The 23,511-nt window shown below is 48.8% G+C and overlaps 1 protein-coding gene across 5 annotated transcripts; it reads left to right on the top strand.

The window, feature by feature from the left end:
• Positions 1 to 75: 75 nt before the first annotated feature.
• Positions 76 to 21,660, top strand: LOC122387156 (pyruvate dehydrogenase E1 component subunit alpha, mitochondrial-like). 5 transcript variants are annotated; one of them, XM_043377075.1, is made up of 11 exons: positions 76 to 86; positions 12,805 to 12,889; positions 17,089 to 17,154; positions 17,591 to 17,764; positions 18,421 to 18,528; positions 18,840 to 18,950; positions 19,250 to 19,342; positions 19,602 to 19,757; positions 20,120 to 20,223; positions 20,649 to 20,793; positions 21,201 to 21,660. In XM_043377075.1, exons 2-11 carry the CDS (start codon positions 12,839 to 12,841, stop codon positions 21,390 to 21,392), a joined length of 1,200 nt encoding a protein of 399 aa, XP_043233010.1. In that variant the 5' UTR covers positions 76 to 86; positions 12,805 to 12,838; the 3' UTR covers positions 21,393 to 21,660. The 5 variants fall into 5 exon arrangements, with proteins under 5 accessions (XP_043233010.1, XP_043233005.1, XP_043233008.1 ...); XM_043377070.1 differs by lacking the exon at positions 76 to 86 and adding an exon at positions 6,607 to 6,638; XM_043377073.1 differs by lacking the exon at positions 76 to 86 and adding an exon at positions 6,611 to 6,633.
• Positions 21,661 to 23,511: the final 1,851 nt, after the last annotated feature.

The following is a 23,511-nucleotide window of genomic DNA, read 5'->3' as shown; positions in this document are numbered from 1 at the left end:
TATTTTAATGCTCTTGATTTTGCTCAATTATTTGCTACTCATTTGCCCTTGACTCATTTGCCTTTGATTGATGATTTGGCTCATTTGTAATAGTGATTAGTTCTCTGTATACCGTGGATTAGGTGCGGTTTTTTTTGCGAGGCGTGTATGCTGAAGATTACTTTACTAATAGTGTAAAGTCGACTACAGAATGATGTTCCACTTTTCACAGGCAATTATTTGCCTGGAGTGGTAGGCTGTGCTGCATCACACGAGCTGAGACCTGAGTTCACAAATTATAGCTTTGTCCCAATGTGGTCCCAATCAAGGCTATTCCCAATGCTCACAATCGACACTTAACCCGCGCCCCGTAGGGGGGGGGGCGAAACGGCCCCCCTGTCCTTTTCCGTCGATATCTCCTAAACGGCTGTCGGCTAGAGATATCGCCACCAAACTTTCAGGACCCCTCCGGACATCAATTTTACACATCTTGTTGTGACCAAACATTTTTACAGAGGCTGTGATAGGCTGGCCACAAATGACGTCAGAATGACGTCATGTTCTGCCATTTTCGACCGAAAAAAGACCTTCGCGAGAAGAGCTGTCAGGCCTACAGCTTTAAAGATACAGAAAAATGATCAGACATAACAGGTGTAGAATTGACAGGGCTACAAAACTGCTATCTCGGATTTTTGATTTTTTTTTAGTTTTGACCCACAAAAATCAAAAAAGCATTTTTTTTTGATATATTAGCCAAAAACTCAAGGAGTTTTTGAGTTTCGAAAAAACCGGAATATATGTGATAGTACCTACCGTCTTCTATGATCTACATACCAAATTTCAGATCGATATCTCGTTTTTTTTTTGGCCAAGTTATAGCGAAAAAACTGTTCAAAAATGATGACGTCAAATTTTCAAACTCAATTTTTGGCCATTCTAGACTACTTGGGGCAAAACAGAGACCACCATTGGACTCCCCGTGACGAGCTGCATCGAATCAATACCCATTTTATGCAAAAATATCAACTTTGAAATTTGACATAATTTGACCTGACCTTGACCTCTGACCTTCACCAAACCGTGACCTAAGCTGGCCCCAAAGGCTTCCTGACCCGCATAATCGCATTTGTCATATAAAATGGACCATAAAACATGTATCACACGACACTTTCATATTGTGACCCCAAGTGACCTGACCTCTTTGACCTGACCTGTGACCTGACCTGGTATCAGTGACCTCATATAGCGAAGTATGTGTTTGACGAACATTGTACCATCGATGGTTTTCAATAACTTACCAATTTACTCGATTTCACAACACATTTCTTGAAATGCCTGTGAACGGTGAAAATCCGACCTTTGACCTGACCTGTGACGTCATCGGTTTGACCTAGGTCAATGAAATTTCGTCACAAGGTAGTTCCCTATTGGGGCTATCAAACGCCGTTGTGTAGTCGACTATATGTTACAGACCGTATGAAAACCCAGTCCGTTTGCAAACGGCCTGGCCCAGTCAGGCCGTTTGAAAACGGCCTGAAAAAGCCGGCCGTTTGCAAACCGCTTGAAATATCAAGGCCGTATGAAAACGGCCTAGACACTAGACAGTTTGAAACGGCCTAGACAGTTTGAAAACGGCCTAGTCAGTTTTCATACGGTCTAGCGAAGCACAACACCCTCTGAAGATAACTTAATGGATCCAGGTTGGTCGATGATCAGGGTGTATCCATCCATGTAAAGTATCCATGACAGTTGGATAACGACAACTCAAGAAACTCAAGATTACCAACCGATATTTATTTTAAAATTACTTTTAAATACCCAAAGCTTTCGGTCACATACGACCTTGATCACATACGAATTGTGAAACACAGTGATCAAGGTCGTATGTGACCGAAAGCTTTGGGTATTTAAAAGTAATTTTAAAATAAATATCGGTTGGTAATCTTGAGTTTCTTGAGTTGTCGTATCCATCCATGAATGCTTGCGCATTCTGCCGAATGACTCGTCTACGTCGAACATTTTCTTATCGTGCAGATGCTCGGCCCGGCCGTTTTCCCGACAATATTACTAATTATACAAGTTCACGGTCCGCCTGTGTACGGCCATCCAGTTGATGGAGCCTGGTGAAGCCACCACAGGCAGTAGCATGGGTGTCGATTTGTATACCTTTGGGGGTGCTGCAGCACCCCCAATGCTCAAATGAGCACCCCCAATGGTTTTCCGGGCACCCCCAATGATTTTGTCCCTCAATAACTCCCACTTTAACTCTGCTTGAGGAAAATAATTGTTCTGCAGTCTTTCACTACAAAAAATAAAACAATTACGCAATTTACAAGGCATGAAATAAAGATGTAAAGAAAAGAAAAGTTAGTTTTAAGAAGAAGGGCGAAAAAAAGACGTTAAATTGCAAAGACACTTGTGTTGGTCCGACGTACACGGGTGTCGGACTCTTAGGTAGAGCTGCTGGTGCGTACCCTTTACAAGCCGGCAGGGGGCTCCAGAGACCGGCGACGGGCCCTCAGAGGCCGGCAAAGGGCCATCAGAGGCCGGTGGTACCTTCAGAAACCCTGTGGGGTCGTCTTTAGAGACCGGAACGGACTCAGACGCCGATGGGGCCCTCAGAGTCGCCGGTGTGGGGCCTTCAAATGTCACCGGTGGCAGAGTGGCCGTCACATGCGCACTAGTGGGGCCTTCAGAAGCTACGATGCTGGGCCCTCAGAGCCGCCGATATAGGGCCTTAAGAGGCACTAGTGTGGGGCCCTCAGATATGGCAATGTGGGGCCCTCGGACTGGAGGCGCCGGTGTGGGGGCTTCGCAGTCGCCGGTGACGGCCCTCACAGGCGCCGTTGTGGGGGCTCTCAGAGACACTGGTTTAGGGCCATCACAGGCGCGCGTGGGGCCCTCAGAACTGCTGTTACGGAACGGACCCTTCATAGGCCGACAAAAAGATATCAAGAGGTCACCGGTACCTTCAGAAGCCTTGTGGGGTTCTCAGAGACTGGCATGGTGCGCTCAGACGCCGCTGGGACCCTCCGAGTCACCTGTGTGAGCCGTCAGGGTCGCTGGTAACTGACAATGGCCCTCAGAACCGCCCATGTAGGGTTTTTAAAGGCATTGGTGTAGGGCCTCAGAGTTAGGGGTGTGGGGCCCTCAGGGACGCCGGTGTGGCGCTCAGGGGCGCCGGTGAGGGCCCTTACAGTCGCCGTTATATGGGCCCTGAGAGAAATGGGTGTGGGGCCATATAGGCGGGTGTGCAGCTCCTAGAGCTGGCCCCCTATAGGCCGGTTAAGACCCCCAGAGGCCGGCAAGTGGCCCTCAGAGGCTGGCTTGGGGCCCTTATGGAGATCTTAATGTTGGTACTTGTGGGCCCATGAGGTGTTCTTACGAGCCCTGTGCGGCCCTTCTGAGTCTAAATATAGCCAACGTGGACCCTCAGCGGCCAATTGGCGCCGCAGGGCCCCTCAGGCCCGAATAACCCGATGGGCCCCTGAACCTGATGGGGGGGGGGGGGAAATCCCGTGATTATCAGTACCTTATGGGGATACCCAACTATGCCTTGCACGGTTGTGCCCCATGGCAAAGCTGCAATCTTTCACCCGGTGCAGGGGTTGAGCACCCCCAACCATTTTGAAAAATCGACACCCCTGGGCAGTAGGTATGTACATAGGGCGACGTAAGCAAAGTGATGCTGATGCACTTCTGCTTTTTGTTTGGGGGTGCCGTTTCGTATTAATTGGTGTGTGGAGGAGGGGAGGGGGAGGGAAAACTTGAGGCCCCGCTTGGAGGGGAAAAGAGCAGAATCCTGAATATAACCCTCGCCCGTATAGGGGGGGGGGGGTCGAAGGGACTCCTCGGTTTTTCACGAATAAGTCGCGTAAAAAGCGGCCAATCGCAATGACACTATCATTTCCCTCGAGTTGATCAATTTTACACCTGCCCTGAAAATTTCATGACCCTGACCCTAATGACCTTTGACCTGTGACCTACTTTTCGAGACCATGTTTGTCCGGAATCGCGATTCGGCGTATGTCGGCTCCGGGCTCGCATTAGCCTCGCGTTTGCAGTCTTTTCGTGGTTTCAAGCGTTCAAACATGGGATATGATGTTGCTCCCATGCATTAGAGCGGGTGTCAAGGTCACCGGAAGGTCAGGTCAGGTCACTGACCTTTGATGACCTCGTTTCACTTTTTCGAGTTTTACATGTTGTTAGGCTAGTCTTTGGAGCTGAATTCGAGTTTAGCAACCATTTGAACATTTACGAAGCAGTTTTAGTGCCTTCGTAACATGTTACGAAGCTGTCAGAGGCGGTTGCCACCTACTATGAATACCCGGCAAAACCCTTACTGATTGACTTGACCTAACCTGACCCGACCTGGCCTAAATGCATGAAGACATCATCTATGATCATAACTAACATGATGTTCGTGATCAGCATCCCCGAAAAAAACCCATAGCAGCCACCCTTTACGACGTTCTAACAGGTCACGATTTTCCCGACTTTTGGGTCATTGACCTGACCTGGAAGGTCAACCGATCACCTAGGACCTTAACCCTCGCCGGCACAGGGGGGGGGGGGGTTGATGCAACCCCCCCCCCTAAGGTTTTTCGCGAATAACTCTCGTAAAAAGCGGCCGATCGCGACGAAACTTTCAGTACCCTCGCATTGATCAATTTTACACCTACCAGTTAAAATTTCATGACCCTGACCCCAATGTCCTTTGACCTGTGACCTCTTTTTGTGACCATGTTTGGCCGAAATCGCGGTTCGGCGCATGTCGGCTCGCATTAGCCGCGCGTTTGCAAGCTTTTCGTGGTTTCAAACGTTCAAACATGTGATTTGATGTTGCTCCCATGCATTAGGGTGGGTGTCAAGGTCACCTGAAGGTCAGGTCAGGTCATTGACCTTTGGTGACCTCGGGTGACCTCGGTTCACTTTTTCGAGTTTTACATGTTTCTAGGCTAGTTTTTGGAGCTGAATTCGAATTTGGCAACCATTTGAACATTTACGAAGTAGTTTTGGTGCCTTCGTAACATGTTACGAAGCTGTCAGAGACGGTTGACACGTATTACGAATACCCGTCACAACCCCTACCGGTTGACCTGACCTGACCTGACCCGACCTGGTCTAAATGCTTAAAAACATCATCTCTGATCAAAACTAACACGATATTCGTGATCAGCACCCCGGAAAACCACATAGCAGCCACACTTTACGACTTTCTAACAGGTCCCGATTTTCCCGGTTTTCGGTTCATTGACCTGACCTGGAAGGTCACCCGATGACCTAGGACCTTACAATTGGTATCATCGGCTTCCTCTCGTGACGGGCAACACGCTCGTTTTTTCCGGGAAGCTCTAGCTCGATCAGGGGCCAAACGCGAGGGGGGTCGTACCAACCCCCCCCCCCCTTGTGCCGTCGAAGGACTCAAAATGGCCTGTGCCGGCGAGGGTTAATTAAAATTGGGTATCACATCAGCTTCCTCTCGTCACGGGCAGCACGCTCGTTTTTTTCCGCGAAGCTCTAGCTCAATCAGGAGCGAAACGGCAAGGGGGGGTCCAACGGACCCCCCGTTCGCGGCTGGAAAAACACCAGTACGGACGAGGGATAAACGATAGAGGGTTTAGTCGGGGTAGAACCAGGACAAATTAAGGTAGGCGTTATGGTAGTGTTATATGAAAACTTCATCATATCCAGGTCCTCACCGCGCCCAGTCGACCGCCGGCGGCTGGCCGGTGCAGTGGCGTACCTACGCCGGCAATTTATGACCATTGCGGTGGAAGGCGAAACTTTGAAGTCCGGGGGAAGCCCGGGTCGACCGGGCGCTATACGGGCCGGGCCTCAGTTGAAGTTCTGCTAATCTCTTCCTGACCAGGATTTTATGGTACCATGTAATGTCATGAAACGGTCGTGCTTCAACAAACTCAACATTGTCCAGCTATAAGTTCATGCAGACCAGATTGTTTCCAAAGTGCCTAGACCGTTTGCAAACGGCCTGGTGTCTCGAAAGTTGTCATACGGCCTAGACGGTTTCCAAACGGCCTGAAGTTTCAGGCGGTTGGCATACAGCCTGAAATTTCAGCCCGTATTCAAATGGCCTGACTTTTCAGTCCGTTTGCATACTGACTGGGCTGTCCAGGCCGTTTTCAAACGGCCTGAATCGGACCAGGCCGTTTGCAAACGGACTGAGTTTTCATACGGCCTGCAACATATACATTACATATACTGTTTTCTATTGACTTTCTTTCACGCCATTCACAATCACGGCAGATCTTTTCATCACTTGATTCAACGTTATTTTCGTTTTGGGCGTCTTCATTTTGGGTATAAATCGTATAAATGTATTATATTAAAGAAGCAGAACGATCAGGTCTGTAACCCACAGAATGCAAACTTGATGAGGGTATTTGTTTTGACCCGCCCCAGTATTAGTGTTTTGTTTAGTGTTTTGTCACCGTGGTCGGCCCGAACGCATAGTGGGGGGGGGGGGGGGGGCGGTCGAATGTCCTTGCGCATGTGAAGCTGCTACTAGTTTGACGGACATGAAAAGTATTTTATTTGTCACATCTGCGTCAATGACTGTCTGCTCTACAAAATCTTTGGGCTATAGCGCTATTCTCATTTTCCTTCTTTCCGACTGCTGCATCCTCGGCTCGGGTGGTGTGAGAGCAAGGCTATATAAACCAGGTAGAACGTTCCCGACGAAAAAGTGGTGACAAGCGATAATTAGTAGCCGCGACCCTCACTTGTTCAAAACTATATCCACAAGCAGCATTTACAGGCTAGCGGAAATCGACCAATCGGCGTTCGGCAATACTCGACGCTGATTGGCCCGATGCTCGTGACGAAATTGCGGGGGACTGTAGCTATTCCCCTATGGCGTTTAATAGACTTACGGCTTTTGAAGGGGATTTATACCAGTTTTTGTTGGGTTTGAGGCCATTTTTGAGCTTGGATATTCTTTCTGTGACTTTTGACTGTGTAATAACGACATTTAATCATAACATTTCTATATACTACCGGTGTCACATCGGCCAAAAAGACCGTAAGTACATGGGATAGACGGACCACTGCTGATGGGGCCACGCATGCCGGCGTGTGGTCATCGGAGGCCCATGAGGGCTCGACATGGGCCCTTTATGGGTCGGTATAGGCCCAGTGGGTTCAGTGCAGGCCTACCAGGGGCCGGTGGCATATAATGTAAGGCTGTCTCGGGACGTTGAGGGCTCATGGGGGCCATATAGGACCATTAGGGACCACATAAGCAAATCAGGGGTCCATTTAGGCCAATAAAGGCGCTTCAGGGACTTGAAGAGGCCATTCAAGAGCCGTGGTGGGCCCATGAGGGGACGGCATTGGTCCATCAGGTGCAGTCAGGGGATGTTGTACGGGTTTCTCAGTGGCCCATTTGATGATTTGGGCATATCAGTGACCAATTTGGACCCAGCAGGGGGCTTTGTAGACCTATCAGGGGCTGGTGATGGTTCATCAGGGGCCAGCGTTAGTCCATCGGGGCACGGCATATGCCCATCAGAGGTAATTGCGAGCCCACGCTGAACAATGATGGCCCTTCAACGGCCCCTAATGGATCTACATTGACCCATGGGCCATGATGTGTCATGTATGCCCCTATGACAGGCCTACTCAGACCCCTGATGGACATTCCCGGCCTCTGATGACCCTATACTGAATGCTGATGGGGCTCTAAGTTTCTCCAATTACCCTTCGTCAACCCATTATTACCATACGCTGGCACTAGGGGCCCCACATCAGCCGCACGGCAGTCCGTGCCATGACAGCATGTCTTTTCGGCCGATATTACATCGGTAATATTTATTAAAATCATGATTTTATGGTGTCATTATATAGCTAACAGTCATAAGAAATATATTTCAACTCGAAAACAGCTCCAAACAGCATATAATTTTAAAGAAACTCCTCCGAAATCCAAAAGCCTATTCGGGTCCATAGAGAAGAACTGCGGTCCCCCGCAATTTCGTCACGAGCGTCGGACCAATCAGCGTCGAGTATTGCCGAGCGCTGATTGGTGAATTTTCCGCTAGCGTGTAAGTACTGCTCGCGGAACAAGAGTTCGTCGACAATCCTCCACAAACGTCTGTCACCATTTTTTGTAATGCTAAACAGCCGGAGCGTACCCCCCTGTGTGAGAGTGTGGGTGTTCTTGGCGGGGATATTTTATATAGGTGCAGTCAAGGCTATATAAACCAGGTAGAACGCTCCCGACGAAAAAGTGGTGACAAGCGATGATTAGTTGCCGCGACCCTCACTTGTTCAAGACTATATCCGCAAGCAGCATTTACAAGCTAGCGGAAATCGACCAATCGGCGCTCGCCAATAATCAACGCTGATTGGCCCGATGCTCGTGACGAAATTGCGGGGGACTGCAGCTATAACCCTATGGCGTTTAATAGAATTATGACTTTTGAAAGGGATTTGTATCAGTTTTTGTTGGGTTTGAGGCCATTTTTGAGCTTGGATATTCTTTCCGTGACCTTTGACTATATAATAACGACATTTAATCATGACATTTCTATATACTACCGGTGTCACATCGGCCAAAAAGACCGTAAGTACATACATGGGATAGACGGACCACTCCTGATATGGGGCCACACATACCGGCGTGTGGTCATCGGAGGTCCATGAGGGCTCGACATGGGCCCTTTATGGGTCGGTATAGGCCCAGCGGGTCCAGTGCAGGCCTACCAGGGGCCGGTGGCATATAATGTAAGGCTGTTTAGGGACGTTGAGGGCTCATGGGGGCCATATAGGACCATTAGGGACCACATAAGCCAATCAGGGGTCCATTTAGGCCAATAAAGGCGCTTCAGGGACTTGAAGAGGCCATTCAAGAGCCGTGGTGGGCCCATGAGGGAACGGCATTGGTCCATCAGGTGCAGTCAGGGGATGTTGTACGGGTTTCTCAGTGGCCCATTTGGGCATATCAGTGACCAATTTAGACCCAGCAGGGGGCTTTGTAGACCTATCAAGTATCAGTGGCTGGTGATGTTTTATCAGGGGCCAGCGTTAGTCCATCGGGGCACGGCATATGCCCATCAGAGGTAATTGCGGGCCCACGCTGAACAATGATGGCCCTTCAACGGCCCCTAATGGATCTAGATTGACCCATGTTCCATGATGTGTCATGTATCATGTATGCCCCTATGGCAGGCCTACTCAGACCCCTGATGGACGTTCCCGGCCCTGATGACCCTATACTGAATCCTGGTGGGGCTCTAAGAGTCTCCAATAACCCTTCGTCAACCCATCATTACCATACGCTGGCACTAGGGGCCCCACATCAGCCGCAGGGCAGTCCGTGCCATGACAGCATGTCTTTTGGGCCGATATTACATCGGTAATATTAATCAAAATCATGATTTTATGGTGCCATTATATAGCTAACAGTCATAAGAAATATATTTCAACTCGAAAACAGCTCGAAACAGCATATAATCTAAAAGAAACCCCACCGAAATCCAAAAGCCTATTCGGGTCCATAGAGAATAACTGCGGTCCCCCGCAATTTCGTCACGAGCGTCGGGCCAATCAGCGTCGAGCACTGCCGAGCGCTGATTGGTGGATTTTCCGCTAGCGCGTGAGTGCTGCTCGCGGAACAAGAGTTCGTCGACAATCCTCCACAAACGTCTGTCACCACTTTTCGTAATGCTAAACAGCCGGAGCGTACCCCCCTGGGTGCAGTGGAGCGGTAGCTTTCTTCTGACTTGAGGGTACAGTGGCTTAAACCGGATGTTCCCCGTTATCGCTTAAAACTTAGATCAAGGAGGCGTTGCACGAAGCAGGGTGATTGTTTCGAGCACCTGCCCAGAGAGATTCAGTCATCAGCCTTTCCAATAATGTGTGACTTAATGATAATCTGATTGTTAAGAAATCGTGGTAATTATAGTATTTTTTATTCAAAAGAACTCTGGCTCCAAGTTTATTATTGAAGCTCTCATGTGAGTTTTCAGTTTTGGCAGCATCAGTGCTGGCCAATAATTTCTTACTGCAATAATATTACATTTCAAATTTTGCTCAGTGAATTCCTGGAAATTGTGCCTGCAAAAATGAGCATACTTAGATGATGTCACTGGTGGCAGCTGGCACCCAATGTCCATACAATTGCACAAAGTGTCAACAAATTTGAGGAAAATTTCATTTTCATTGTTACCAAGGTTAGAATCAAGAGAGCGGGTCTGTCCATCCATGGTAGTTATGCATTGCAATTTATGCATTGCATTGCAATGCAAGTTTGACAGCATGACATCACCACTGTTCTAATATCTAGCTCCGAAATACATCTATGGAAATTATGGTATCGGTAACCCTGGCGTCACCGGTAGCTTTTTCATTCAAGGCTAAGGTTTCCTGTATCAGGCCGCCGTGCCAGGCCGAAGCATGCTGTGATGTCACCAGTCGGGGAAACTATGGCAAAATCTGCTATTTTTAGCAGCCTGCTATTTTTGACAAATCTGCCAAAAATGGGTACGCATGTGACGTCATCGTACCCAAATATAGCAGATTTGGGTACGGCCCCATACAAAAGCAGATCTACACCCTAATTGAAGCAAATGCGCATCAAATGCCTGGCAGATTCATGATGAAAATAGTGCTGAGAGTGATCTCTGCTATTTTTGTTCAGATCGGACTATTTTCAAATTCATTATTTGAAAATAGTCGGATCTGAACAAAAATATCAGAGGACATTCTCAGCACTATTCTAATCATGAATCTGCCAGGCATTTGATGCGCATTTGCTTCAATTAGGGTGCAGATCTGCTTTTGTATGGGGCCGTGCCCAAATCTGCTATATTTTGGTACGATGACGTCACATGCGTACCTACCCATTTTTAGCAGATTTCTGTTAAAAATAGCAGACTGCTAAAAATAGCAGATTTTACCATAGTTTCCCAGACTGTCACTGGGTAAGAGAAGATAACGTAAAGAACAACTCAGGCGGACTCAAATCGACTCAGGCAGACTCAAACTGACTCGACCGACTCAAACCGATTCAGATCTACTCAGACTGACTCAAACTAACTCAGACCGACTCAACCGACTCAAATCGATCGACTCAAATCGATTCCGAACGACTCAGACAGACTCAGGCAGACTCAGACCGATTCAGATCGACTCAGACCGACTCAGATAGACTCAGAAGGACTCAAACTGACCCAGAACGACTCAACCGACTCAAATCGTTCCGATCGATTCAGACAGACTCAGAACGACTCAGACAGACTCAGAACGACTCAGGCAGACTCAAACCGACTCAGGCAGACTCAAACCGACTCAGGCAGACTCAGACCGACTCAGAACGACTCAAACTGACTCAGACCCACTCAACCGACTCAAATCGATTCCGATCGACTCAGAACGACTCAGACAGACTCAGGCAGACTGAAACCGGCTCAGGCAGACTCAAACCGACTCAGGCAGACTCAGACCGATTCAGATCGACTCAGATAGACTCAGAACGACTCAAACTGACTCAGACCGACTCAACTGACTCAAATCGATTCCGAATGACTCAGACAACCTCAGACAGACTCAAGCCGACTCAGGCACACTCAAACTGACTCGACCGACTCAAACCGATTCAGGTCTGATGATTCAGGTCAAACCAATGGGTCTGTCTGAGTCTGTCTAAATCGGCTTGAGTCGGTTGAGTCGGTTTGAGTCTACCTGAGTCTGTCTGAGTTGTTCTGAGTCTGTCTGAGTCGATCGGAATCGATTTGAGTCGGTTGAGTCGATCTGAGTCAGTTTGAGTCGTTCTGAGTCTATCTGAGTCGGTCTGAGTCGATCTGAATCGGTTTGAGTCGGTCCAGTCAGTTTGAGTCTGCCTGAGTCGGTTTGAGTCTGCCTGAGTCGGTTTGAGTCGTTCTGAGTCTGTCTGAGTCGATCAGAATCAATTTGAGTCAGTCTGAGTCAGTCTAAGTCGTTCTGAGTCTATCTGAGTCGGTCTGTGTCGATCTGAATTGGTTTGAGTCGGTCGAGTCAGTTTGAGTCTGCCTGAGTCGGTTTGAGTCGTTCTGAGTCTGTCTGAGTCGATCGGAATCGATTTGAGTCGGTTGAGTCGATCCGAGTCAGTCTGAGTCGTTCTGAGTCTATCTGAGTCGGCCTGAGTCGATCTGAATCGGTTTGAGTCGGCCGAGTCAGTTTCAGTCTGCCTGAGTCGTTCTGAGTCTGTCTGAGTCGATCGGAATCGATTTGAGTCGGTTGAGTCGATCCGAGTCAGTCTGAGTCGTTCTGAGTCTATCTGAGTCGGCCTGAGTCGATCTGAATCGGTTTGAGTCGGCCGAGTCAGTTTCAGTCTGCCTGAGTCGTTCTGAGTCTGTCTGAGTCGATCGGAATCAATTTGAGTCGGTTCGATTTGAGTCGATCGGAATCGATTTGAGTCGGTTGAGTCGGTCTGAGTTAGTTTGAGTCGGTCTGAGTTAGTTTGAGTCAGTCTGAGTCGACCTGAATCTAAAAGCGTGGTAAGTTATCTTCTCTTCCAGTGACGTCACAGCATGCTTCGGCCTGGCTCGGCGCCTAATACAGGAAATCCTAACTTTGAACGAAAACATTACCGGTGACGCCAGGGTTACCGATACCGAAATTATCAGGAAGGAATCACATGTTAGAATTAGTCGACGTTTGATTTTCCCAGGCTCAGTTTTTGCCTGTTTCAGCTTTGCTGGCTAAGATACATTCTTATTTGGAAAACATGTTTGGAGCCAGAGTCCTCTTGAATAAAAACAGACTATACAGGTACATGTTTCTTTATTTCATTTCCAAATTATTACCCAGTACCTTTTTTGACAGCTCTATATCAGCAGCATATAGCAAAACCATCACCATGCTTGCATCCAGAATTGCTGGCAGCTTTCGAACCCAGCCTATGAGACAGGTAAGTTGCACCATTTATTATTATTTATCATTTGATTCTTATCAAACTGCCTGCACTAACCTCTGTGGATCTGTAACTGACCGATTTCTTTCTCCATTTTTTTTTGCATTACAATCTTGCATTATACATAGCTATTAGCCATAACTGTGCTTTATTCAACAAAGAATCACCACTTTTTTACTGAACTGGCATCATTTATCTGTCATAATCCATGTGTGTCACAATGGATATAAGCTCCCTGCTTTCATATCATATGGCAACTGGTAAGAGTTATATGTTCTGATTGGTCAATGTTGGTCATTACAAATAAAGTGTTGAGGTTAGTGTTTGTTTTTCAATGCCATTGTGGACTGTTAATAAGAGATTTATATGCCTCAGTCCCTTCCAACCAACCAGCTTGCTTTGTGTCAAAGTTTTTGAAATTGAGTTCTGCTGTATTACTACAGACTTCAAAACTATAGATATTTATTCCACTTGTGTCAGGGTACATGCATGACAACATGAAACATAGCTTACCAGTATAACGCCTTTTGGGGCGACTAACGGAGCGAGCGAGAGGGTGAGCCTTGCACGTGCGAAATTTCGAGGGGGTACCTCCAGCTGACTTGTGCAGTGTGCACGGCACCCTACTAACCGGTCTCTAGCGATGTGCCAAATTTGAGCACAATCAGCCGAGCCGTTCTCAAGATCTGGAAGCGGCACCCTGCACGTGCGCACGTGCAAAATGGGTCCCAACTGATTTTTGCACGGCACCCTACTAACCGGTCCCTAGCCATGCACCAAATTTGAGCGCCATCGGTCCAGCCGTTCTCGAGATCTGGAATCGACCCCTGCACGTGCGCACGTGCAGCAGCACCCCAACTCCGGCACATGGATATGCATTGCCTAGTGGGTGCCTACCTGCATGCCAACTTTCAGCGCAATCGTCCAAGTAGTTACCGAGATATTGCAACAATTACAAAAGTGACACCTCTTCGTTTTGCACGTGGCACGTGCATAAGGGGTCACCGACATGCATCGGGAATAGTCCAACACTTGGTAGAAGGAATTAAGCTACCCTACAAAAATTACCGCATGTAAATCGGTCAAGTGGTTGCTGAGATACATATAAGCGTCGCAGAATTGTGACCACGGCCGGCCGGCCGGCCGGCCGCTCATACTCAGAAATTTCCGTTATTCTACGTAAGACTCCGCTCGCTTCGCTCGCTCCGTAATAAGATTGTGTCACATATTTTCACTGTGCACTGTATGGGGCACTCCCAATTGGAAGGAGCTCCTTTTTGCCTATCAAGCTTCTTTATGCCTTCCTATGCGATTTACTAATGCTGAACTAGGGACAGAAGCAAAAAGCAGTGTGATAAAATGTCGCCATGTGCGCTATCGGCAGCTGGCTTCATGGAAGGCACCGGACTTTGGATACGGCGACTTTGTCGACGATTCACTGGTAGAGACCGAACAGGCAGTGCTAAGTTTACATTTATATGATTCGTTCCAAGCATTCCTTTTTCATTTATGCTGCACTAGGCAGGTTTAGCGTTTTTCTCGTTTATGCCACATAATGCATCACGTAATTGCCTTGCTACTCTACTTAGTATATTCCTGTTCTCGCAAACGATCATCACATGGTAGTGTGTCTAGTTATTTCGCTCCAATAGCCCGCACCAGGCTGGTTAGCTCAACGAGTGAGCCTTGAATAATTCCTAAGCCAAACATTGATGTGTTTGAATTGCCAAGGCAGTCGGCGCTGACCCCTGACTTATACGATCAGTGACTGGTAGGATCACCGGCTTGGTGAATTAGTTGACGCGTCCGATCACACTTACGTTCGCCGTTCGGTCGTCTGTCCCATATAGATTTACAATCATGTCTCTAATGTCAAGACCTCCACAATGCATAGTAATTCCTGTGTAAGGTTGAGCTACAATAAATTTTTAACCATCTGTACAACGATCATTGGGATATTTGACGTTTTCAATCAAATATTAATTGATATGTGATAGATATTATTCCCCTTTATCTTACGCACCCATGTAGGCGAACGGATTACGAAATCACATGATGGCAGTCGACAAAGGAGCATCCAGAACACATCTCAATGTGTTTAATGAGCTTACATTCTAGATAGGACATTTCGCAGTTTGACAATGTTCTTGTTTAGAGATTCGCTCTAGGTTAAAAAAGTGCCCAGGCTGGCGCTTTTGAAGAAGCAAAAGTTGATTCTGACTTGACAATCTTAGACAGACGAAATGAAAACATATACCCTGAAACTCAAAAGCCGACGAAGTCGGATATTTTTCGATGGATGAAATGTCAGTATCACGTGAAAATGTTCATCTCCATGGAACGCGAATAAAGCGTACTTTGTAAATACTAGACACACTGCCAGTGTATCTGCTGGACGAACTCTCACTCTCGGATGTAAACGAGCACGTTTTGCAATGTTCATTGGCTTTGGCTTGCATTTGCTTTTCCGTTTCCAGAGGTGTTTGTTTCACGCTTTCACGGCATGATTTCTCATGACCTCAGAATATTTTTGCTGCGATTCTTCTTTGGTTGAAAACACTGCAATATTTGGAACCATTGTCCCTTCATTTTCATTCAGTTCTGCACTTCTGCCAACCCTTTGAATTTGACCGTCATTGTAATACTTAGCTAGATTTATGCCTGTATTGTGTTCAATTGTGGTCAGGTGTTTCACTTAGCATGCCAATGTTTCTTCGGTTGATGTCATGTTTGTTAAATGTAGCGTTGGAATCGCAGTCACAATGTGGTTGCAAGCTATTTTCTTGTTTACTATTTCCCGCTCATCTTTGCCCTTTTTTATCGGCCAAGTGGTCATTACAAAAAAGATGAACCTTAACTTTGTTATCCTATAAATCTTGTGACATTTCCTTAATGTGCGGACATACCAGGCAGTGGCGGATCCAGGATTTCGTCAAGGGGGGGGGGCATGCGGTATTGTGCCCCCTGGCATTTGGTGCCCCCCCAAAAAAAATCCACGAATTTCGGCCACTTACTTTTCGGGATGGTGCCCCCTCAGACCCGGGGAGAGTGCTCCTTCATACCTCGGATTTCGAAATGGTGCCCATGGAAACTTGGAATGGTGCCCCCCCCCCCCCCCGGAGACTTCGGGATGGTGCCCCCTCTGCCCTCAGACCTCGGGATGGTGCCCCCACACCTCGGGATGGTGCCACCAGACACCTCGGGATGATGCCCCCGGAGTGGTCTCTTTCTGGTCCCGGCATTTTATTATCCGAGTAGGTTAACCCCGTATAGCGCTTAGCCTTTCGGGACCCGCTCAGAGCCGCGGTTGTTTTCGCCGCTCCGCCCAATCGAGATGCAAAGTTGATAGTCGCACGACGTTTATTCGGGGCCTCTGAATATATGACTTCGAAATAAATCGATTCTACAAAAACTTTTTCTTTCATCTATATGCATATATTTAGCAGTAACTCCGGACTAGGGTGGTTTGGCTGTCCCTAAATAAGCTTCATGTGACTTTTCACTTTGCACCTCGACTGGGGCGAGCGGCGAAAACAACTGCGACCCTGAGTGGGTCCCGAAAGGCTAAACGCTGGACGGGGTTAACCCACTCGGAGAATAAAACACTGGGACCAGTAAGAGGCCTCATTTCCAACACTACCCCGGACCCTCGAGATGGTGCCCCCTCCGACCTTGGGATGGTGCCCACGGAGAACTCGGGATGGTGCCCCCGCGGACCTCGGGATGGAAATAGCCCCACCCGAGGCGAGGGACAGAAATGGGCCTCCGGGAGACCCCGAAAACGGTACCCTATTCCGATAGATCTTCTGGATGATGCCCCTTAGGAGACCTTTGGGTTGAAGCTCCCGTCGGTGGCCTCCGTGATGAAATAAAAAAAAAACCTCCGTGATGGTGCCCCCGGGAGGCCCAAGGGGGGGGGGGCATGGCCTCACCCCCCCCCCCTCTGGATCCGCCACTGATACCAGGTTTAACAACCTAATGCTCAAAACATTACCTATGAAAATAACTTATCAATTCCAAACCTTTCCCAACTTCGCCTATCAGCAAAGTTGGGAAAGGTTTGGACGTTACTCTATTGCTAGATTGGACGTAATTCGGCCTCGTCTTGGCTCCGCTGATCCTGAAGGCTGTACGTCCTTTTGAGGATATGATCGGATACAATCGTTATAACGCTGTTGCTGCCTGGTCTATTTCAGAAACTTGTCTCTCCGCTGGTGACCTCGGCAAAAAACCTCAGCACAGAGCACACGTTCGAAACCAAGGTAAGTGACGCCCGGACTGGCCGTTTGTTTCTGTTCTTTTCTGTGACTGTGCTTTGTGGTGGAGGTATCAGACTGGTCCCAAACTCTTATTTCAGTCTCATTGATGTGGCATTGAATGAGTGGTTTAGAGAAAGGCACCTACCTATCAATCCGAGTAGGTAGCTTATTACACTGTTTGACATTTGTTAAGCAAGGCATGTGACTCCTTCATTGCCTTTTGTTTGTTTCTTGATTTTGGTCGAGAGAGTGTTGGAATATCTTTGATCAGCGATTGCCTCCTCTTGTGGTGTTATAAATGTTTATATTCGTTACGTAAGCTCACACATCAGCTGCATGAAAAGCGCCCGTGAAAGCCGCGTATCACTCCGGCTACGACCAGTGAGCATCCTATGAAGCTTTAGTTTCTCGGTCGCTCACCAGATGTCTCTATCGGCAGCCGTCCTTGATGCACCGCGCCGAGACGGAGCCGTCTGCGACTGTGTCGCTGACGCGTGACGATGCGCTCAAGCTGTACCGGCGCATGCAGACGATCCGACGCATGGAGACGGCCGCCGGCAACCTGTACAAGGAGAAGGCAATCCGCGGCTTCTGCCACCTCTACTCGGGACAGGTGAGGCCTATTGGCCGGCGGCCACCCATGTGCAGAGTTGTGAGACGTTTGCTAGAACCGTGGGGACTCGAAGGTTGGCGCTCTGCTCTGTCCTCGCGAATATATTTGAGATGGACATAGCAGCCGCTGTTTTTTTTTTTTTAATATAGCCCACCAGGCTCACCAGTCACTGTACAACCAAACAAGAAAACGAACCCCATTGTGTTTGTTGTAGGTCAATCTCCTGCTGCCGTGCTCCACCCGCTCCCACTCCACTTTCCATTATTCTCCATCGATGACGTCACGCACCAGCTGACCGCCCACCTGGGCCCTGTTTCACCGGTGATAGCAGCACGCTGCTATCACACGTGTCAAATTGGGTTTCCATGGAAACATCAACAAACCATGACGCCGTCAATCTGTGTGATGTCATCAAATATTGCTGCTAACATCTTCACGGCCGTGCGATCAAAGAAATGTTATCAAACGCATTCAACGAGACAGCAACTCTGTCCAAACGCAGCTCACGGATTACACGAAACGTCATTAGTGTGACCTCATCACATTACGTCAGCTCGCGCAATTTGATAGCGTGCTGCTATCGCCGGTGAAACAGGGCCCTGATGTCACGTCACCATCTCGCTGACCGTGTCTGTGTGGTTGGTGGCTGTCGGCAGGAGGCCAACTGTGTGGGCATGAAGGCGGCCTTGATCGAGGGCGACTCTGTCATCACGGCGTACCGCTGCCACGGCTGGACCTACGAGATGGGCGCCGCGCCAAAGGAGGTGCGTGCGACCGGATGGTATAGTCGCCTGGGAACGCGGGTTCAAATCCTCGAGTGCATAGAGTTTTGCCAACTGATAGGGTCTGATGTATGGAATGCTACATACAAGCACATTTTTACAGTAAAGTTGAGTACCTACTTTGTTTCGCGGCTGGCAGTACATGCGATAAAGTTTTCTTTTCTACTGAAATAGAAACGTCTCGTAATACAATCCCATTGAAGATAGGTTTGTGTGATAAAAAGTAAATACAGCGTTCATATCCCCTTTCCTCTGAAAAATAACATCACCATCTCCTCCTACATAACCACCAGGTGCTGGCCGAGCTGACGGGAAAAGTGTCTGGCTGTGCGCGTGGCAAGGGCGGCTCCATGCACATGTACGCGCCCAACTTTTACGGAGGAAACGGCATCGTGGGTGCACAGGTATGGACGGACGCGCTCGGGCTCGTGGCGGTTTGAGGGGCGCGAGGGATGGGAGGGATAATGCGACATAGTGGTTAGGGGCAAGGTGGGCCGATGAAGTATTCTGGTGTAATACAATACTTATTAAGGAACCAAAATGTCTATTCAGTATTCATGGCTGTATTATTCGCTCGTATTGCTTCTCGCCTTTGTCTGGAAAGGATAGATAGCCTGATACGTGACAATTGATATTTTGACGCTAGGTATCGTCTGACACTTGCCTGACACCGTTGTCTGACACCTTTATCTGACACCGGCAGTGCCCGATGGGAGCCGGTATCGCTCTGGCGCACAAGTACAACAAAACTGGCAACGTGTGCCTGACACTGTACGGAGACGGAGCCGCCAATCAGGTACGGATGGCCGTCGATCGGTCTCGCAGGACTGGAACCCTCTGATATGTTGAAGGCCGCTGTCTCCTGAATTTTCCAGCCAGCCGAACTACACTTCATTCATAATCGTTCTAGCCGTTGGCATTCCATTATTATTTGCCGAGGATGGAGGGCGCAGAGGGATTTCAACCTGATGCTCAAATTAACCGATTGGTTTTCATATTCGTCCAACAACCTTACCCTACATGGTCACCGATAACCGTGGCGTCTCCGTCCACAGGGCCAACTGTTCGAGGCTATGAACATGGCTGCGCTCTGGGACCTGCCAGTCATCTTCGTCTGCGAGAACAACCACTACGGCATGGGCACGGCCGTGTCTCGCAGCTCGCACAACACCGACTACTACACGCGCGGCGACCTCATCCAGGGCATCAAGGTGGGTGTGCAGCAAGTGGCGACGCTTGGGGGAGGGAGGTGCCGCGGTGGGTGGGTAGGTTACGATAGAGTAAATACATTCATGACCAGTGGCCATCGATCCTGACAGTCGAAATCGCTATCTGTATGATTGTGTGATCAACGAGTGCATTGTCGTCATTGAGGGAAGGACCCTGTGCGGGGGGCTGGTGGTGAAACTGTCCCTCTCTGTCCTCTGTCCCCAGGTGGATGGTATGGACGTGCGAGCTGCCGTAAAGGACGGCTGATGACGTGTCTGTCTATCTTCTGTCCCCAGGTGGACGTTATTGACGTTGGCCGTCAGGGACGGGTGATAACGTGTCTTTGTCTATCTTCTGTCCCCAGGTGGATGGTATGGACGTGCTGGCCGTCAGGGAGGCCACCCGCTGGGCCGCAGAGCAGTGCCGAAACGGAAACGGACCCGTCGTCATGGAAACGGAGACTTACAGGTAACGGGGCTGCACCCACCAATTACCAAACTGCTATTGCTTTGAATAACGAAGATGCAGGCGTTTGATTCAGACGTGTTAGAGTTCTACTTCTTCAGGTTGTGTTGACTACCTGCATCTGAAAATGCTGCAAATGACTGGTGTAACGAAGTTTGTTTCATAGCCTGTTGTTTCTCTTGCATCATAGTTGTGCTGCTGATATCTACAAACAACGTGGTTGGTCAATGCTGCTGGAGAATATCTGTTCGGAGTCGATCAATCCGTTCCGCCATCTCGTATTCCAATAATGTCAACATTTCCTTTTACATATTCTGCCACCCCTAGCCCCTCTCGTAGTCACTTCCCTGCAATGGCGGAGGCGGCACTGACTTTCCACGTCAGCAGTCCGGCACTGACGCCCCATTTACCCCTACCCCGTCTGGCAGGTACTCTGGCCACTCGATGTCGGACCCGGGCACCTCGTACCGGACCCGCGCCGAGATCCAGGAGGTGCGTCAGAACCGCGACCCCATCACCTCGTTCCGCGACAAGATCCTCGGCGCCGATCTCGTCACTGCCGACGAGCTCAAGGTAAGATGGGATCTGTGTGATGCATTAGACCTCTACATAGGTATGTAGAGATCTATATTGTGTGATGATAACCGAAGGTTCGTGTTCAGTAGCTAACAATGTGATTCGTTTGATTTTTTTCTTTTGAAAAAAATGAACAAACCCGAGTAAATTGTGGGGCAGTTTTTCAAAACTGCTGCTCTCTGCAGCCTGTAACGCTCACTTGGTTTAATCGCGATTAGTTTGGGTTCCTCTGTAGCCAGCAAAATCGGGTTCACTGCTAACGCTTGATTGTCACGTTGCTTATATCCAATGTTTGGACGTCACCAAAATACCAAAGTATGTTTCATGTGTCAAAAGTTTGCGTAACTCGTTGCTTATAGTCCAGTCGCAGACGTTTCACACCCTCCGGCTCTGCCGGTTCTCAGGAGATGGACACCGAGATCCGGAAAGAGATCGACGACGCCGTGCACGCGGCCAAGACCGACCCAGAGATCGGCATGGAGCACCTGTCCTACGACATCTACAGCGACGACCTGGGTCACAACATGGTGCGCGGCGTCTCGCCGTTCGTTCAGCTGCCGCACAAGGTCACCGGCCAGGCCGTCAACCGGAAGTGAGCACTTCCGATGGTATAATTAGGCGACGTATTGAGCGGAAGGAAGCGACTGCCACGAAAGTTTTGACGTTTTATCTGAATGGATCATGTGCGTTTTGGTGTCGGTGGATCTGTGTTTGCTTTGAGCCATGTATGAGAGCGAGGCGACTGCGGGACGCCTGAGGCCTCTTGCACCAAAATACCTAGCTAGGTAGAATCGGCAAAATACCTACCTAGTAAAACTACCTACGGCGGTAACTTCTCTTGCACCATCCTACCTACCTATGACCTATCTAGGTAAATTTGACAGCTCGCGTTTTAGGATTTGTTTTGATTGGCTGTTTGGCGACGAATTATTTGTGGGCGCAAACAAATAGTAACTAAAGAAAACAATTAAATGGATATTGTTTTTACTGATATACCTACATTTTGGTATTATGAAATCATTTTTCATTTACGTAAATACCGATAGAAGTTATTTTGCTATTAAATTACTGGAACAAATAAGCTTCGTTTCCATGGCAACGAGTGAGTCTTCAACCTGGCTGTTCTGCTACGGAGGAATCGCTTTGGTACGGAGAAGCACCTCTGTGAACCCATGGAGCATTTGGTCAATTGTTTTATTATTCACTCATAAAACATTGATTTATCATTGTCTAAACATTTTGTAATGCCTAGTTTACATAAAAGTACCCGTTAGGGTGGCACTTAGCAATAAGGTGAATTTTATGTTATCCGATTTTTAGGCGTGCGGGTGGTTTTCTGGTTCCATCCCCGTAAAAAATAATGTGTGCAAAATGATTTTGAAAAATATTGATATTTAGGGGTCGCGAATTGAGGTCAAAGTTTACAGTTTTGGGGGAAAATCAACTTTTTTTGAAACTGTTTAAAACCTTTGTGAAATAACATTTGCGGTCATCAAACGTCATTTCCGACGTATTTTGGCCTTAATTTGTTAAGCAATTGCTTATCCCATCACTTCCGGCCGGTTGTAGCCAGTCCAGGTCAGGCCAAAACAGGTCTGACCTGGGCTGTTTTACCCATGCCAGGCCCGTTTTGGCCTGCGACCGGTGCTCTATGCGAGATATGTCCCTTTTCTGCCAAAGAGAAGGTGAAAAAGAAGTTGGAGTCAACCAATCGCAGACGGACGAAAGCAGAGGCGAGAGTGTGCATTGAGCTGCACCGGTCTATTGTGATTTCGGGAAGTTCTTCCATGGGCGCTTCTTCCGTCTCTAGAGCCAGTGCCAGCAACAGACTTAATTCGTATATGATGTGCGGCGCGCACACGAAGAGAACGTCTTCGACGATGGCGACCATTTATAGAAAATCTAAACGTCGACTCACGCGGGTAAGCGCATGGGGGCGAGTGGGCGTCCCCAACAGTGAACTAGCCTCGACTGGACCCAACTGTCCAACCGTAATGTGTGGAGAACACGTGAACCTGCTATCAACTGCGGCTCGGAACTTAGGATACGTTTTCGGCTGAACCGCGAGTCCTGAACCGCGAGGGTAGGAGCGTCGACCGATTCTTCGTGCTGGTGTTGGAGAGATTCTTCGTGCTGGTGTTGGAGAGGGGGGCAGGGTGTCAAAGCTCATCGCCGTTCCCAAACTCCCGTCCATCCAAGCACAGGTCATGTGCTCACAGCAGTGGGGGACTAGGAGCTGGAGAAGCGAATCTGCAGCCTTTTCCTTCGACACCACGACGGCGAACAGCATGCTGGTGAACGGAGATTTAGCCCTCATCGAGCAAAAGTTGGATCGGCCCTGGATCGTTTCGCCGTCGACGCGACGTCCCGGAGTGGGACGAGCTGCTGGTCAGCTTCCGCCGCTTCTTCGACTACGCCCAGCTCCGGGAAGACTACCAAAAACTTCTGGAGCTCTGCGTAATTGCTCTCGGTGGAGTTCCAAAGCACGGCATCCGCTTCTTCGCCCCAGAGTACTCCACTGTTATGTGGATGGCAAAGGTCATCCGCCCTGTGGATGTCTTTCTCTTCAGGGAGCAGTTCCGGCTGACGGCGGCCGAGGCCCAGGTCATCAGACGCTGTGCTCTGTCGTCGTCTGCACTCTGCACGTACGCCGCCGCCGCCGACGCCTGGTCTCAGACTCTACTCCCCGCTACTGCGCCCGCTCGGGACCTGACC

The sequence above is a fragment of the Amphibalanus amphitrite genome, unplaced genomic scaffold (genome assembly GCF_019059575.1).
Source record: "Amphibalanus amphitrite isolate SeventyFive unplaced genomic scaffold, NRLGWU_Aamphi_draft 000275F_arrow, whole genome shotgun sequence".
NCBI classification, from domain to species: Eukaryota; Metazoa; Arthropoda; class Thecostraca; order Balanomorpha; family Balanidae; genus Amphibalanus; species Amphibalanus amphitrite.
Note: the sequence above shows the minus strand (reverse complement) of the source record. Positions and strands in the feature narration are given on the sequence as shown.